At 42.9% G+C, this 15,000-nt stretch overlaps 1 protein-coding gene across 3 annotated transcripts in view; it reads left to right on the top strand.

The window, feature by feature from the left end:
• The window catches only part of slc8a3 (solute carrier family 8 member 3), a 91,079-nt gene that overhangs the window by 64,174 nt on the left and 11,905 nt on the right, over positions 1–15,000 (top strand). For 2 of the 3 annotated variants that reach the window (XM_080849976.1, XM_080849975.1), the window contains exons 3-4: positions 1,833–1,939; positions 14,540–14,557. In XM_080849976.1, the coding sequence (XP_080706102.1) occupies positions 1,833–1,939; positions 14,540–14,557 (125 nt within the window). The remainder of the gene's footprint in view (positions 1–1,832; positions 1,940–14,539; positions 14,558–15,000) is intronic. The other variant, XM_080849977.1, reaches the window with a different exon arrangement.

Raw genomic sequence — 15,000 nt, 5'->3', positions numbered from 1 at the left:
TTTCTAACCATGGGAAATAAGACTTTCTTTGAATGGCTCAACTCACTGAAGTGTTATTATTTTTATACTAGTATTTTTATACTTCAGACACTCTTTATGTTTTTACATAGCCCAAAATTACTTAAGCTTTCATTTGGTTTCATACTCTGTCCCATTTACCTTGGAAGTCAGAACTCGCAGCTGACAATGAAGTCACAAGTAAATTGAATGAGTTCCAGTACAACACGTCGGAAAACCAATTACCATGATTAGCAATACCAGTTGATAGCATCGATGCATTATGTGGTGTTTTGCACATACAAACACCACAGCTCAGTGTGTCCACGGATAAAAGTCGGACAGTACTGTATGTACGTCTGATTACATGAGACAGAAATAAGCCTAAAGTGTTAATAAACTGTATATTACTACAGCTTTCAGTTTTGCTGATGTGCGTAGCGGCCATCTTGGATTTGAAGTCAGGGTTGGTGAGGTTTGTCCAACTCTCCAAGTCCAAAAATTTCGACAGGGAACTTGGAAATTCAAACTTCAAATTGAATGCACCTTAATAAATTCTGTGTGGATTCTTACGACAGTATTATAAAGGGTTTATAAAGCTGGTGTGTTAACCAATGATTATTGTTACCATACTTTTACAACACTAGGCAGCCTTGTGTACTTAACTAGGTTTGCATTAATGTGTGTGGGTTCATTTACACATTACACAGTTAGGTGTGTTTTGTCTGTCTTACTCAAGGTGTGCTTGAGTCCTTGTTCTATTGCATTTATCATGGTAGATTCAACAATGGCTAGCAATTGCTTTTATAGATGAAAAGAGAGAGACATTCGGTCACAATAATAGATTAGTTATGGTGATCAGTGGGACTGATGCCTCCAGGGAGAGATTTAGAATCACCTGATTTAGCTCTTTACCTGCATGTGTCAGAGTGCGTGAGCAGGAGGGCGAAAGAGACAGAGAGAGAGTGAGAGAGAATAAGCTCTGTACCTGTAGATGTGTGTCTGTGTGTGTTTATGTGCAGTTGCAAGAGTGAATGAAAAGTTGTCTATAATAATCAAAGTTGTACTGTACTGATTGTGTCTGTCCTTCAAGTTGTTGGAGCACTTCACAAGGCAACAGAGGATATGTTCAATGACACCTGACTAGACGCAATGAAAATGCTAGCCACCTGTAAGAACTTCACTTGACAATGAGTAAAACAGCAAAAGTTTAAGAAGGAAAAGAACTTTACCTTCTAAGTTCTGCTGTATGTGTGTGTTATATTCTCTTAGGGGTATAAATCCCTACATTATCCAAATATCCCAGATAATAGGTGGAGTGAGAGAGTTAATTGTGACATTGTCAAATCATTGGTCATGATTGCAAATGACAGCACAGGACATTTGCCATAAGATTTTGATGTAAGGGATAACGGCCGACGAGCTGTACAGTTCTACAAAGATAATGGACGATGCGGGGCAAAGAAGTCCATGACGCGCAGTTATACTCATATAGAACCATTGTGGGTTCTATATGAGTATCTCGGGGTGACCGTAGCAGACATCAGTGATGTTGGTGGTATTAGAGACAGGATGTAGGGATGGGGAGGTCATCTGAGGTCAGTCAAGGGACCATGGCAGAGAAGAGTGGGTGCGAAAAACAGCAGTGGGCAGATAGGGTGGAGTTAACCTTTCACTTTTGACGCCTGACCTTTAAACTTTCTGGTTGCAGCTTGCTCCTCTGCATTTAAATGACTTAGCTTTACTGACTTTCCTTATGTCTCTTTCTTCCTTTCATTCCCTTTCCCCCTCTATCTTTTTTTCTTTCCACCTTCTCCTTCTCTGTGGTCTTACAGCAAAACGGTTCAGGTGAAGGTTATTGACGATGAAGAGTACGAGAAGAACAAGAACTTCTTCTTGGAGCTGGCCGAGCCACGGATGGTTGACATGAGTCTACAGAAAGGTGTGATATTAAAACGGTCTCTCACACACACACACAAACGCACAAATAACAGGTACACCCACTCTCTGTCTCTAGCAAACAGAGCAACAAAAATGTACTTTTAGTCCCACTAATATCACCAAAACATAAACGTTCACAGAAATGTACAGAAAGGTCCTTTTTAAAGGTAACTAATGGCTCGAGGTGTAGAGTCCTTAGAAAGAGCTTAATGTCTCTGTGACTAAAAATATCTATGGTACCAGGAAATGCATGATGGGGAAGAAAATTATGTTTCTGGATGTTACCCAGTGCTAACTAGGCATTTTATACCTTTGTTTCGAGGACTTTCATGCCTATGTAGGTTTTTTATGACCCGTAAAATTACCCTGCCTCTCAATTTAGCTCCTGTCGCTTTTTTCTGGAAATCCAACACACAGACGTTGAAAGGTTTAACCTGCCCTCTGCCAGAGGTGTTTTACAGTCCCCATAGAACTGGCCTGAATGAGAGTCCTGATTGTTGTTGATTCTGGAACGCTTCGGACCGGAATCATTCCTGAGTTAAGGTGATGATACACAAAATCACTATTTGAGCGTGTTACCGGGCAGTGTTGCTGGGCAGTGTTCCTCAGCAGTGTTGTTTGGAAACTTTCCCATTGATACTGGGCAACAATTCTTTATCTGGAGGTCATCAATAAATTGTCATGATCATCCAATCAGAACACATGGAACCGGTCATGTGATTGGCCCGGCAACATTGCTTAAAAAGGTTGCCCTATGTATCATCACCTTCAGAGAGCATCTATAACCAGTTATGCACTTCAGGACCTCAGGGTAAAAATAATACACTCTGATCCCTTTGCCACATTTGGTCTAAATGCCCACGTGGGCCAGGGTTTGAATCTGACCCACAGCCGTTCCTGTTCACACTCCCCATCCCTCATCCACTCACTTCCTGGCTGGATTTGCTGTCCTTTCACAATAAATGTACGAAAAACCCAAACATAAACCTTTTTTAAAAAAAAAAAAAAGTAATGAACAGGTGAAAAGAGCGAGTAGCTGGTGTTGTAGTATACAATGGTCAGACTGAATAAACTGAATTCCAAAAACATGGTGTGGTAGTGACACTCACACACACACACACACAAAGGCAAATACACTGACTCTCTCGGACATCCACAGATTTGAACACGTGAACACCCTCTCTCTCTCAAACACATTGCCTTTATTATGTTCCTCTTTCTTGGCGCCTTCTTTTCCTTCTCCCCCCTCTCGCCAACATCCCTCACTTTGGATGTTTTTATTCACAGAGCCCTTTAACAGACACAGTCTGTTGGATTCAATCATTTTCACCTCTACAGCACACATACGTACACACACGGATGTACACACACGCTCAAGCACCACACACACACACACACAGTGAGTGCATATTGCCGCCTGAATAGATCTCAGTCTTTTTGTGGGATAGTAAGCAGTGGTTTATCTTTCATGTGCGTGCCTCTGAGTATGTGTGTGTGTGTGCGTCTGCATGCCTGTGTGTGTGCCTGTGTGTGTTTGTGTGTATGCTTGCCTGTGTGTGTGTGTGTTTATATGTGTGTGTACAAGCAGGCAATCTTTTTTATCTGTATGGATTTTTCCTAGTTTTTTCCATGTTTTTGTTTGTTCTTTGACCAATGTTTAAGCAGACCTACATGTTTGTGTATGTGTGTTTTAGAGAGAGAGAGAAAGAGATCGGGAGATAAGGATAGAGATCTGTGAGAGAGGGAGAGACAGATAGGGAGAGAAAGATAGAGAGAGATAGGACCAGCGTGGCTCATGAGTCTGTGGTTTCCTGCTTGGTCGTTTTTGGCAGTGAGTTTGTCTGTGTGTACATTAAGAGTGTGTGTTTGTGTGCGTGTGTGTGTGCGCACTTGCGTGTGTGTGTGTGTGTGTGTGTGTGTGTGTTTGTGTGTGTGTGTGTGTGAGTGTGTGTTTATATGTGTGTGTGTTTGTGTGTGTGCATGTATGTGTGTCCCTGAGCTCTAACATGAGAAGAATATCAAATCCAGTGTAATTATCATCAAAGGCTTTTTGTTTTTCTTTTGCGCATTGTTTTTCTCTTTCTGTTGTTGTTGTGTTTGTTTAGCTGGCTGTCTGTAATGCTTGCTGAAGGGGTCCAGCAGTCACAATCTTCATGAGAGAGACAGAGAGAGAGGGAGAGGAAGAGGAAGAGAGATAGAGAATGAGAGGGAGAGAGAGAGAGGGAAAAGAGTAAGAAAGTAAAAGAGAGGTAGAAAGAAAGAGGACATGGATGAAGACACTGAAAGCATAAGGAAAGGGAGAATATGATATTGAAATTAGAGAAAAAAAGGAAGAACCAGATAAATAAAGATAGAGAAAAGGGCAGAGGAAGGGTAAATAGGGCTAAAGAGAGAGGAGGAAGATGGAGATAAAGAGAGGTAAGAGAGGGAGACAGGGACAGGAAGAGGGAAGAGAGGGACGGGAGTGAGAGAGAAAGATAGAGTGTGAGAAAAAGAGGGAAAGAGGGTGTGAGAGAGGTACAGAGATAAAGAGAGAGGTAGAAAGGGAGAGGGAGAGGGGAGAGAGTGCTAGCCATTATCTAATGTGTGTTATCTAACCGTGCTGAGGGGCAGTACAGAGGAGAGTGCAAAATCTAACACCTCACTAAAGGCAGCAGCTTACGCCTGCCATTTTGTGTGTGTGTGTGCGAGTCTTGCGTGTATGTGTAAGTGTGTGGGTGTTAGGTGTGTGTGTGTTTAGGTTTTACCACAAGAAAGAAAGATAGCAGCCAGATGGTTGGTTGTGAGAATATCATCATGGTCTGTCCACTTCTTATGATTTTTGATGAAGTCCTCAACTTATGGGACCATGGGCCCCTCACTCCATAGAGCCGATACAGCTTAAACCCAATGTCACATTAGAGTACAGTCATCCCCATTGTTTTTGGACTCTACACAGACATACACACGTGTGAAGACATGTCAGAGGGGTTGTGATTGAGGAATGCAAGGAAAGATGCATCAGTTTGAGTGTGTGTGTGTGTGTGTGTGTGTGTGTGTGTATGTGTGTGTGTGTGTGTGTGTGTGTGTGTTTGTCCATGTAGTACAGTGCGAGAGAGACCAACAGAGAGTAATGTACTGCTTGCCTCTCAGAGGTCCCCCCTAAATTACCCTGATGTGATCAATACTGTCAGCACCTCTGCAGGCCCTGCGCCACTGCAGAAGGGTGTGTGTGTGTGTGTGTGTGTCTTCAGGTATTGTTGTGAGAGAGAGAGATTGTGTGTGTGTGTGTGTGTGTGTGTGTATGAGAAAGAGAAAGAGTGTCTCTATGCGTGCAAACAGATTATAACACTTACACCCTCACACCTGTCTTTATCCTCTTTGACCTTACTGTGTGAGAAAGCCAAGTTCGGTCTATATTCTATGTGTGTATGTGTGTGTATGTGTGTGAGCACTGTAGTTTGAACAATAGTGGTTTTGTAAGAGTGTAAAGCTGTAGTTGTGCCACTCCTGGTCGCTGGGCTTACTTAAACACACAGGGCGTATTGATACATACTGTATATGCTTGCAGTCTCTGGCCTAAAGCCAAGTTAGAGAGTGGGGAATGAAGAGGGGGGGGGGGAGAATAGGAGGAGGGGGGAGAGGAGAAGATGGAGAGGAGAGGATGGGGAGGAGAGGACAGGAGAGGAGAATGGAGGAGGAGCAGAGGGGGAAAGGAGAGGACAAGAGAGGAGACAGTACCTGCCCTCATTTGTCTGGTAAAATATCTCCCCAGGGAGTCTGTGTGTGGGCCTGTGTGTGTGTGTATGTGTGTGTGTGTGCGTGTGTGTGTGTGTGTGTGTGTGTGTGTGTGTGTGTGTGTGTATGTGTGTGTGTGAGAGAGAGAGAGAGAGAGAGAGAGAAAAAGAAAGAGAGAGAGAATAGCGTATGTGTGTCCAGCCTAGACTGGATCCTAATGACTGCTATTGAATCAGTTAGCGGTCTAATTGACCCGTGATGTAGACATGGTCTTCATTTCATTAGCCATTATGGATAAAGCCAGGCCTCTTCCAGTCAACACTGTGTACGCACGCACGCACGCACACACACACGCACGCACGCCATACATATGTCACTCACAGACTGCAAAGGGCAGCCAAACACGTACACACACACACACACACACACACACACACACACACATGGCCCTGCATACGTCCCACACACACACACACACACACACACAGACCGGACCGCATACAGTGCGCTGACGCATGACCTTGAGCGTGTCAGACGTAGCACAGCATCACCGATGTGAATGAGATACGAGGAGCAGCTGTCTCTCTCAGCGGGAGGAGTCCCCTACCCCATCCTCCCCACCCTATCCCCTACCCCCTCCACTAGGACCCTAATCTGTCTTCTATATGGGACGTGCATGCATATGGCCTTTACTTGTCCTCCAGGCGTCCAAGCAATGGGTCCTCATTTTTCTCCTGCAAGGCTTCTTCTCCAACAAAGCTCCTCCTTGTCCTCTACCCAGCTCACACGCCTGCCCTCTACTAGACCAATTTCCTGACCAATTTCTTTCCCATCCATCTATCTCTCTACCATCTGCATCATCTGCCTGAGAATAGAGGGAGTTTATCCACAAGGTGGCGAAACCCACTGACACTATGAAGGGAAACCCTGCGAAACTTCCCAAGTTGCTATACTCTACATCTGCAATTAACCCAGAATTACTAGACCTAATGGTTTGAGCAAAAATATGTGTCTTATTTTCATGAATGATTAAGGCCAAAAATGGTGTCAATATAAAGATTGTTGAAGGTGGATGTACAATGGTTGAGCATCCTGAATGTGCTGGTATTATCCCAGTTTAACAGGCTTTTAGCCCATCACAATCAAGGATTTGAACAATCAGTTTTAGAAACATAAATTAGAATCAAGTGTGACTCACAAAGTATAATTTTTGGGGAAGAAGAATAGTATAACTGCATTGTGACTAAAGAGTTGGTGTTGTTGGAGATGAAACGATTTAAGGATTTGAGAGTTTAGATTGACGATGTATTGTGATGTCATAAGCAGGCTATTAGGAACCTTCATAAACGATCATTCAGCCTCTAGGTGGCTTTTGAAGAAGAGGCTTAAAATTCTGATAATCTCTTCAAAAGCGCTTTTGTTAGTTTGGAAGGAGCGGATGTGTATGCCCTGTGTCTGCATGGTGTGTGTGGGTGCATGTGTGTGCTCAAATCTCCTCATTGTCAACCAGAAAGTGAAGCTGGTGTGTGTTGCATTCGGACCTCACTGAATTGCGTCATTAGCAACTTTGGGGGAGGGAACAAAACGTTTTTTTTTTTCTTTTCTCCATGGGATGAAAAAAATCCAGGCCTTATGTCTTCTGTCTGTCTGTGAGTGTGTGTGTGTGTGTGTGTGTGTGTGTGTGTGTGTGTGTGTGTGTGTGTGTGTGTATTCCAGGAACCTCACTGAATGCAGATGACACAATTAATATTGAAATCCATCAGGGATTACAGTAATATGTCAGGAGACTTCCAGAATTAGAGCGGTGCGACACTGAAACCCTTCCCCCGGCAGGAAATGGGCTTAAGTAAAGATTAGGACTTAAATATGAGACGGACTCCCTGGGGTACAGGTGACTTCAACTCACACATTTGGGAGCAAGTACTGGAGACAGAACCAAAATTTGAAATTGTACTATTACTGCGATCCATGTACCATGGAAGTCAGATGTCGGAGCCAAAAATGACATCACACCCAAGTGTATATATTGGATTTTTCACACTGAAATCAGGTAAGAAGTAGCGCGTACTCAAACAAAATCAGAGGACATTTGACACTGAAATGAGTGTGGGCCTTTCGCTGTACTTGAAAGGGGGGCCCGGCGAGTGACATGAGTATTTTTTGGGCCCGGCTAAGGGCCCCGACACCCCACGGACCCAGGTGCAGCCACACCTGCTGCACCCTCTATAGTTACGCCCTGGTGTGTTGTTGGCTATTGTTACCAGATGTTAGCAATAACAGTTGATAACAACGCATTACACAGTATTTTGCACATACAAGCACTGTAGCAACTGTAGATAGAAGTTGGACAGTACTGTGTTTGTGACTGATTCCATGAGACAGAAATCAGACAGAAGGGCTAATAAACAGAATATTACTACAGCTTTCACACTGTCCGACGTTTGAATGGAACGCACCATAAGACAGAGCATGCTATATGATTAGGTGACTTCTAATCCAGATGCACTGACAACACTCTGACTCTCTGGTAATTGAACTGATGACCTTGGCACTGCCACCATAGCAGAGTGCAGTAGGCGCCAGGAGCTACCAGGAAGCCATCCACTGAAGGGCAAAACTCCCGAAGGAGCGTCAATCTCGTAATCGCCCAGCATGTTGCACGTCCATGGTCCAACCAGAGAAGAGCACACGTTCAGGTCCTCCTGAAACCTTCCACCTATTCTGTAAGATGTAGAGTAGCCATTACTCCTGAGATTGGGCCTACATGAACAATGTTTAACTGTAGTAAGTACTGGTCTCAGAGGGGCGTGTCTGAAATATCTATCCATTACCATAAACATAACACAGAGATGACATGTCATAATCGTCCAACCTTAATAGTTGGACAGGCTCACAGATTAACTGATTGAGTCATTGTTTAATTTATCCTTTAACAGACAGATAGATAGATAAGTAAGAAGGTGAGTTAGGATGTGGGCAGATGGATGAGTAGATGGATGGATGGATATATATATATATTTATATAGATGGATGGATGGATGCACTGATGGATGTGTTGAGTGTAATCAGGATGAGTGAACAATACTGTTGTCTTGTGTGTGCCTGTGTGTCTTGTATGTTTATGTGTGTGTGTGTGTGTGTGTGTGTGTGTGTGTGTGTGTGTGTGTGTGTGTGTGTGTGTGTCCCTCCCTCTTGCTCGCTGCTGTGCAGTAGCACATGATTTATTATGTGTGTTCTATTCTGGGAGCGAAATGGGAAGGGGTCGCATGGGGGGGTATTACCACTGTCACTTTGCCAATGACACTAGGGATTACATCATAGCCCACCATGGAATTAGACACACACTCACATCCACTAGCCCACCCATCCATCCACACACAGACACACATCCAAAAGCAAACCCACCCACCCATACACATACTGACACACATACACACACACAAACACACAAGCCAGCAGAGAGAATGCAGGAAGAGGAGACAGTTGTCTAGTAACTGTTTCCATGGAGCTAAGGTGTAATGGATTTAAATGGAGCTGTTGAATTTTGGAGGAGCCAGGATGAGTTGGGGGAGGGGGGGTGGGGGGGTTTGCAGAGGGTGGGGAGTGTGTGTGAGGGGGGTTGGGGGTGGGGGGTTAAGGAGAGACAAAAATAGCCTAAATGGAATGGGTAAAGGAGAAAAACGACAAAAAGAAAACCGACATTAGATGGGGAGGGGGACAGAGGAGGGCAGAGAGAGAGAAGAGACCTTGGCTGTGACACACACAAACACACACACACACGCACAGAATCACACACACACACACACACACACACACACACACACACACACACACACACACACTCACACACTCACACAAACACACACACACTGTGCTCATTCAATCTCATTAAAGCCTTGACACTGAAGAGGGTGTGATCCAACAATATGGTTATGAATGTCACAGACGTGTGTGTGTGTGTGTGTGTGTGTGTGTGTGTGTGTGTGTGTGTGTGTGTGTGTGTCAGTATAATTGTGGATGTGGTATTGAATCTGGCTAAGTGGACGGTTGTTCTTACATCCTCTGTGTGTCTGTCTTTCCATATACATTGAGAGTCCTGTGCAAATGTCTTAGGCACAAAACATTTGTCTTAGAAACAGTTATTATTTATCCCTAGTAGCATTAGAGTGTCAGTGAAAAACATCATATTTTATATTTTGAACATAAAAAGTATTCCAGTGAGACATTTATCTGTCATGAAAGAAAGAAAGTAGTTCAGTTACAGACAACATAGCGGACTGAAGAGCTGAAGGCCATCGGCTCTGATCAGGCTGACACCAGTGTAACTTGGGATCACACGAAGAGATAGAAAGAATCAAGGCGGTCTGAATCCAGTTCTCCAAAAGGCTTAAAACAACCTACCTGCCAAGCACCTTAAAAAAAACAGTTAAAACTTTTGTGTATCTCTCTATAAGCATGCACCATATAAGCATGTGCATATGCTGAGTTTGGGCCTTTTATGGTGTGTGAAAGCCTGAATGACTGTCATGGGAGAACCATAATGTGGATTTACCTTTATGCCTTTATTATTACCTGCTGACAGTGCTTTTGTGTGTATCTATGTGTGTGTGTGTGTGTGTGTGTGTGTGTGTGTGTGTGTGTGTGTGTGTGTGTGTGTGTGTGTGTGTGTGTGTGTGTGTGTGTGTGTGTCTGTGTCTGTGTGTGGTCACAGAAATGGGGAGTGCAAGATGAGTATATAACTAACAGTGATGTATATCATTCTTAAATGCTGATCAAGTATTTGTGCACACATGCGGACTGTAGATTGTGTGCCTGTTCACGGGTGTTAATGTGTTAATGTGAATACATGCAATATATTTTTCCGCTGACTGGGCAGTATGTGTGTGTGTGCGTGTGTGTGTCTGTGTGTGTGCGTGTTTGTGTGTGTAACATGTACAGTACATCCTCTCTGCCTCTTGGTTCTAACTAACACTGCGTAAGAGAGGAAGAAGAGAAAGGGGAAGACCTGGATGAAGAGAAAGAGAAAGATGGAGAGAATGAGAGAGAAGAGAGAGTCATCCCCGGGGTCTTGAGTCTTCCCTTTATCTTTCCACCCACAGGGATTTTGTGTCAAGAAAACTCGCCCACACATTCACACACACACACAAAGTAAGAAAGCTCTGGTGAGGTTCCTGATGACTCTGCAGTTATAGTATGAGGTGTGTGTGAATGTGTGTGTGTGTTTGTGTGTGTGTGAGAGAGTGTGTACTGTGGTGAAGCTGGTAATGCTTTTCTTAAAGAGATGGAGAGACTGATACACTTTGCTGTTCTCTTGCCCCAGAGACTAACATATTTTGACTCTTTCAGTTTCAGTTCATGAGGATGACGATAAGAAAGATGTTGATTGTGATCCTGATTGCTCCCCCATCACCTCTCCTTTCATTTCTCCGGGATTGGCCTGAAATTCACTAGACAGCTTTGACAATGGATCCATTGAATATAGCTTACAGAGGCATAATTATGGGATATCTGTTTCCTATTGTGTTAACAATGTGTGTGTGTGAGTGTGTGTTTGGTGTGTGTGTGTGTGTGTGTGTGTGTATGTGTGTGTGTGTGTGTGTGTGTGTGTTTATGTGTGTGTGACATCAGTGTGGTTGGCCTCATTATTTTCAGTCTATCTAGTTCCCTCACTAGCCATCTTCATGACTACATAAACAAGGGCATCTGAGATGACAATAGTCAAAGAAAAAAAAGAGGAAACTTCACTGGACATGCTTTCGGTCCCTGCAAACCATGTGTCCCTCAGATGGTTCTATTTATATGTACACACACATGGTTCAGCAAAAAGCTAATGAGCTCCGCCAGGCTCCAACTCAACTCTTTGAGATCTTGTTCGGGGACTGTACAAGTTCTACCCAATGACCAGGGCCCCAAAAAGAATCCTTTTTCATAGCGTAAGCTTCACCAGGGTTCTGTGGAAATCTATATTCTGATGAATATTCTATTTGACGATCCCCGGTAGAAAGTTCCCCACACATTTGCCTGAAGGGTACACTGAGAAGGAAATAAATGTTTCATTGTGAGCTCTCGGCATCCATTTACAATTCTTATTAGCGTCAACTTCAAACACTTTCTCTCGCTGCCAGTTGCACCCGTGTGTCACACCATGGAAATGATGCAGTCTTTCGTGTAACCTATGCCAGTATCCCTTAAGTCTTAAGACTCACGGTTGAGCCTTTGTGCAAACAGCCACAAAATCGGATTGGACAATTGGACACTGTGCTAACATAACATACCTTTACAGCATACTTTCAAAGTCTGAAGTAGGTCCCCAGGGGCAACAAAGAGCTTTAGCAAGGGGAGGGTTGAGGGTGAAAAAACTGAAGGAAAGCCCTAAACAACCAACTACTGGTCAAAATAAGTATGCCAGTACTTAGCATAGTAACCTATAGCTAACCTGTTCAGTGACGTAGACAGTCTAGACAGTGATTTATGTACTTTCTTAACATTGTCAGGGCCTACTTTTTTACCAATATGTTAGAAGGGGATAGCTAGCCTAATTGGTAACACTTTATTTGAAGGGTTGTGCATAAGACTGACATGACACCATCATAGCCATGACTGTTGTCATTAAATGTCATTAGGTCAATTGTCATTTTTAATGTACAAGTTCAGGGCTGTAGAAAATAAATATTATTAATACAACAAACATAAACCGACACAGCCAATGATAAAACTGTATTTCATCCATGCAGATTTGATCAATTTTAAACAAGAGCTCTGAACAAATGAAATTGAAAATGTGTAACGGTTCAACCGTAGAAACAATGTTAAAGAAAAGCTATGCAACAACCTGTTTTGTTTAAAAACAGGTTATTATCTATACAAGCACAAGGTCATGCAATGAAAAGTTTTGGAACCACTGCTTTAAAGCCTCTGTTTGTGCTATCAGCTCAAATGATTTATTATCTACACCGGATGCAGTGAAAAAAAAAAAACCTTATGAGATAGTCAATGACCTATGTGAGTGGCAGTCAGCAAGACATTCTGCTCACAGCTTAAAGCAGTAAGTTAGCAGTTCAAGTGCTAAAAAGTGTCCCTGTTAGCCTTTTGCGCTGAAAGATACAGTCTTAGCCATCTCGGTTAGCCTCTGTGCTAACACCTCCAGCTTTCAGACACACAGTCAACATCGACATTAACAGCCCCTCCGAGGCTGAATTAGTCACCGTGTTTTAACGGGGACAAGCCAAGGGAAAACAGTAGTGACAGGCTGAGCCTGGGGCAGCCGGGCTAGTTAGCATGACTTGCAGTAGTAGTGATTGACATTCTGCAGTGGGTTGTTTTCCTTGTCAGATCCAGCTGTGGGCACTTCCAGATGTGTGCATGTGTTGGCCTGCATGTGCTTACTCATGTGTGTGTGGGAGGTGTGTGTGTGTGTGTGTGTGTGTGTGTGTGTGTGTGTGTGTGTGTGTGTGTGTGTGTGTGTGTGTGTGTGTATGTCTGTGTGTGTTTGTAATTATGTCAGAGGCAGTACTGCTGTGCTTTGTATATGTGTAACAATGTTGTATAGCACTACTGAGCGTGGGTGTGTGTGTTCGTGAGTGTGTGAGTGTGTGTGTGCGTACGTGCATGCGCTCGTGTGTGTGTATGTGTGTATGTGTGCTTAAGGCCAGAAGAGCCACTCATATGGATGTTTTATTTAATGAAAAGAACATCAGAAAGAAAGGATTTGTAGTTCTTTATAATTCTTTATTTTACTCTCTCTCTCTTTTCTCTTTCTCTCCCTCTCTCTCTTGCTCTCTCTCTCTTTGTCTTTTTCTGCCCCTGAGACGTTATGTGCGTTACAGTGTGCGTATTTCATTAAATCATCTGCTTCATTGAACAACTTTAACACTTCTCTTCTCTGTATCCTTTTAATATGGCTATAGAGTTCATTTCACATTAGCAAAAAAAGCTTGTCTGCTAACTGACTCCCATTTTATATGTCAAAAACATCATCAAACCATTATCACCGCATGACAAGATTAAAGTGAGTGTACAATATCCTTCTTCCTCTTAGCTAGTTGGTGTAGACGATGCTCTTCTGTCATAGTGAGGAGTACGTGTCAACCAAAATTAAATTTAGTGGAAATTAAATGAAATTGGGCCTTACTTTCAACTGTACTTTTGACCAAAAGAACAAAATGGTCATTTGTTGCACTTTCTGTTTCTGTGAACATCTTTCTTAATGCATCATCGCATCCTATGCATTTTCACCGTGTTCATAATCCTAGTCAGGGCATTGCAGATCTTGCATTCAAGTTCTGTTTTTCCACTGCATTATCAAACAAATATACATTACCACACCATCAACACTGTGAAGAAAAAAATCAATTCACTTGAGTATGGAGATGTTTGCATGATAGTCCAGCCCTAAGCAGCTCAATATAATATGTTGAATATTGTAAAGTGTCATCAATTTGTATGTATTATTATTTATATGTATTTGTATTATTAGTATTGCAATGCACATTGAAAGTATTACGTACCTATTGAGAGAATTAAGTACCTATAACTCAGTTTCTTTTACTTTTGAAAGAACATGTAAAACCTCTATAGCATTCCCTGTCTGTCGCAATATATCCAAGAATTGCAATATATCAAAGAATCACTATCATATCAAATGAGTACTCAAGAATCATGATAATTGCTGATCAAATCGTGAGGCCTCTGGTGCTATCCAGCCATGATCAGCACCCATGATATCACGAAATCACACTCATTACGTATTACCGCCTGTGCAATATCCTCTCTCTTCGTGCCATGGCATTTCCTCTGTCTCTGACTGACATGTCCTTCTCTGTCTCATCTCTTTCCATCGTCCCTCATCCCCCTCCAATCCTGTCTCTGTCCGACACACACATAGCCCTCTTGCTGGCTGATGGTAAGTCCATTTTGGGTGTGGTTGAATTGAATGCATTTGTGTGTTTGCTTGCAATGTCATAGGCCCTCTTTTCTTCTCTCTCTCTCCCTCTCTGTCTCTTTCTCTCTCTCTCTCTCTCTCTCTCTCTCTCTCTCTCTCATTATCTCACGTGCTACTCTGTCTCCAACTTTCATCTTTTTCTAACTGTCCTTTAATTTCATCCTCATTTTATTCGCACCAATTTTTTTCCTGTTCTTCTTTCTCCTCATTTTTTGTCATCTCTCTCTCTCTCTCTCTGTTTTTTTCTCTCCTAAATTCATTGCCCTCTTCCGCGTGTAATGATTGATTCTCACCCCAATCCGTGGATTAATTAATTATGAAGCCATGAATTATGTTTGGCTGCCAGAATGAAGGAAGGAACAGTTGATAAGGGCGGACATGAAAGAAGCTGTCCCCAAAACGAG

The sequence above is a fragment of the Sprattus sprattus genome, assembly GCF_963457725.1.
Source record: "Sprattus sprattus genome assembly, chromosome: 13".
In the NCBI taxonomy this organism is placed as follows: domain Eukaryota; kingdom Metazoa; phylum Chordata; class Actinopteri; order Clupeiformes; family Clupeidae; genus Sprattus; species Sprattus sprattus.
This window is presented reverse-complemented; position numbering and strand designations above follow the sequence as displayed.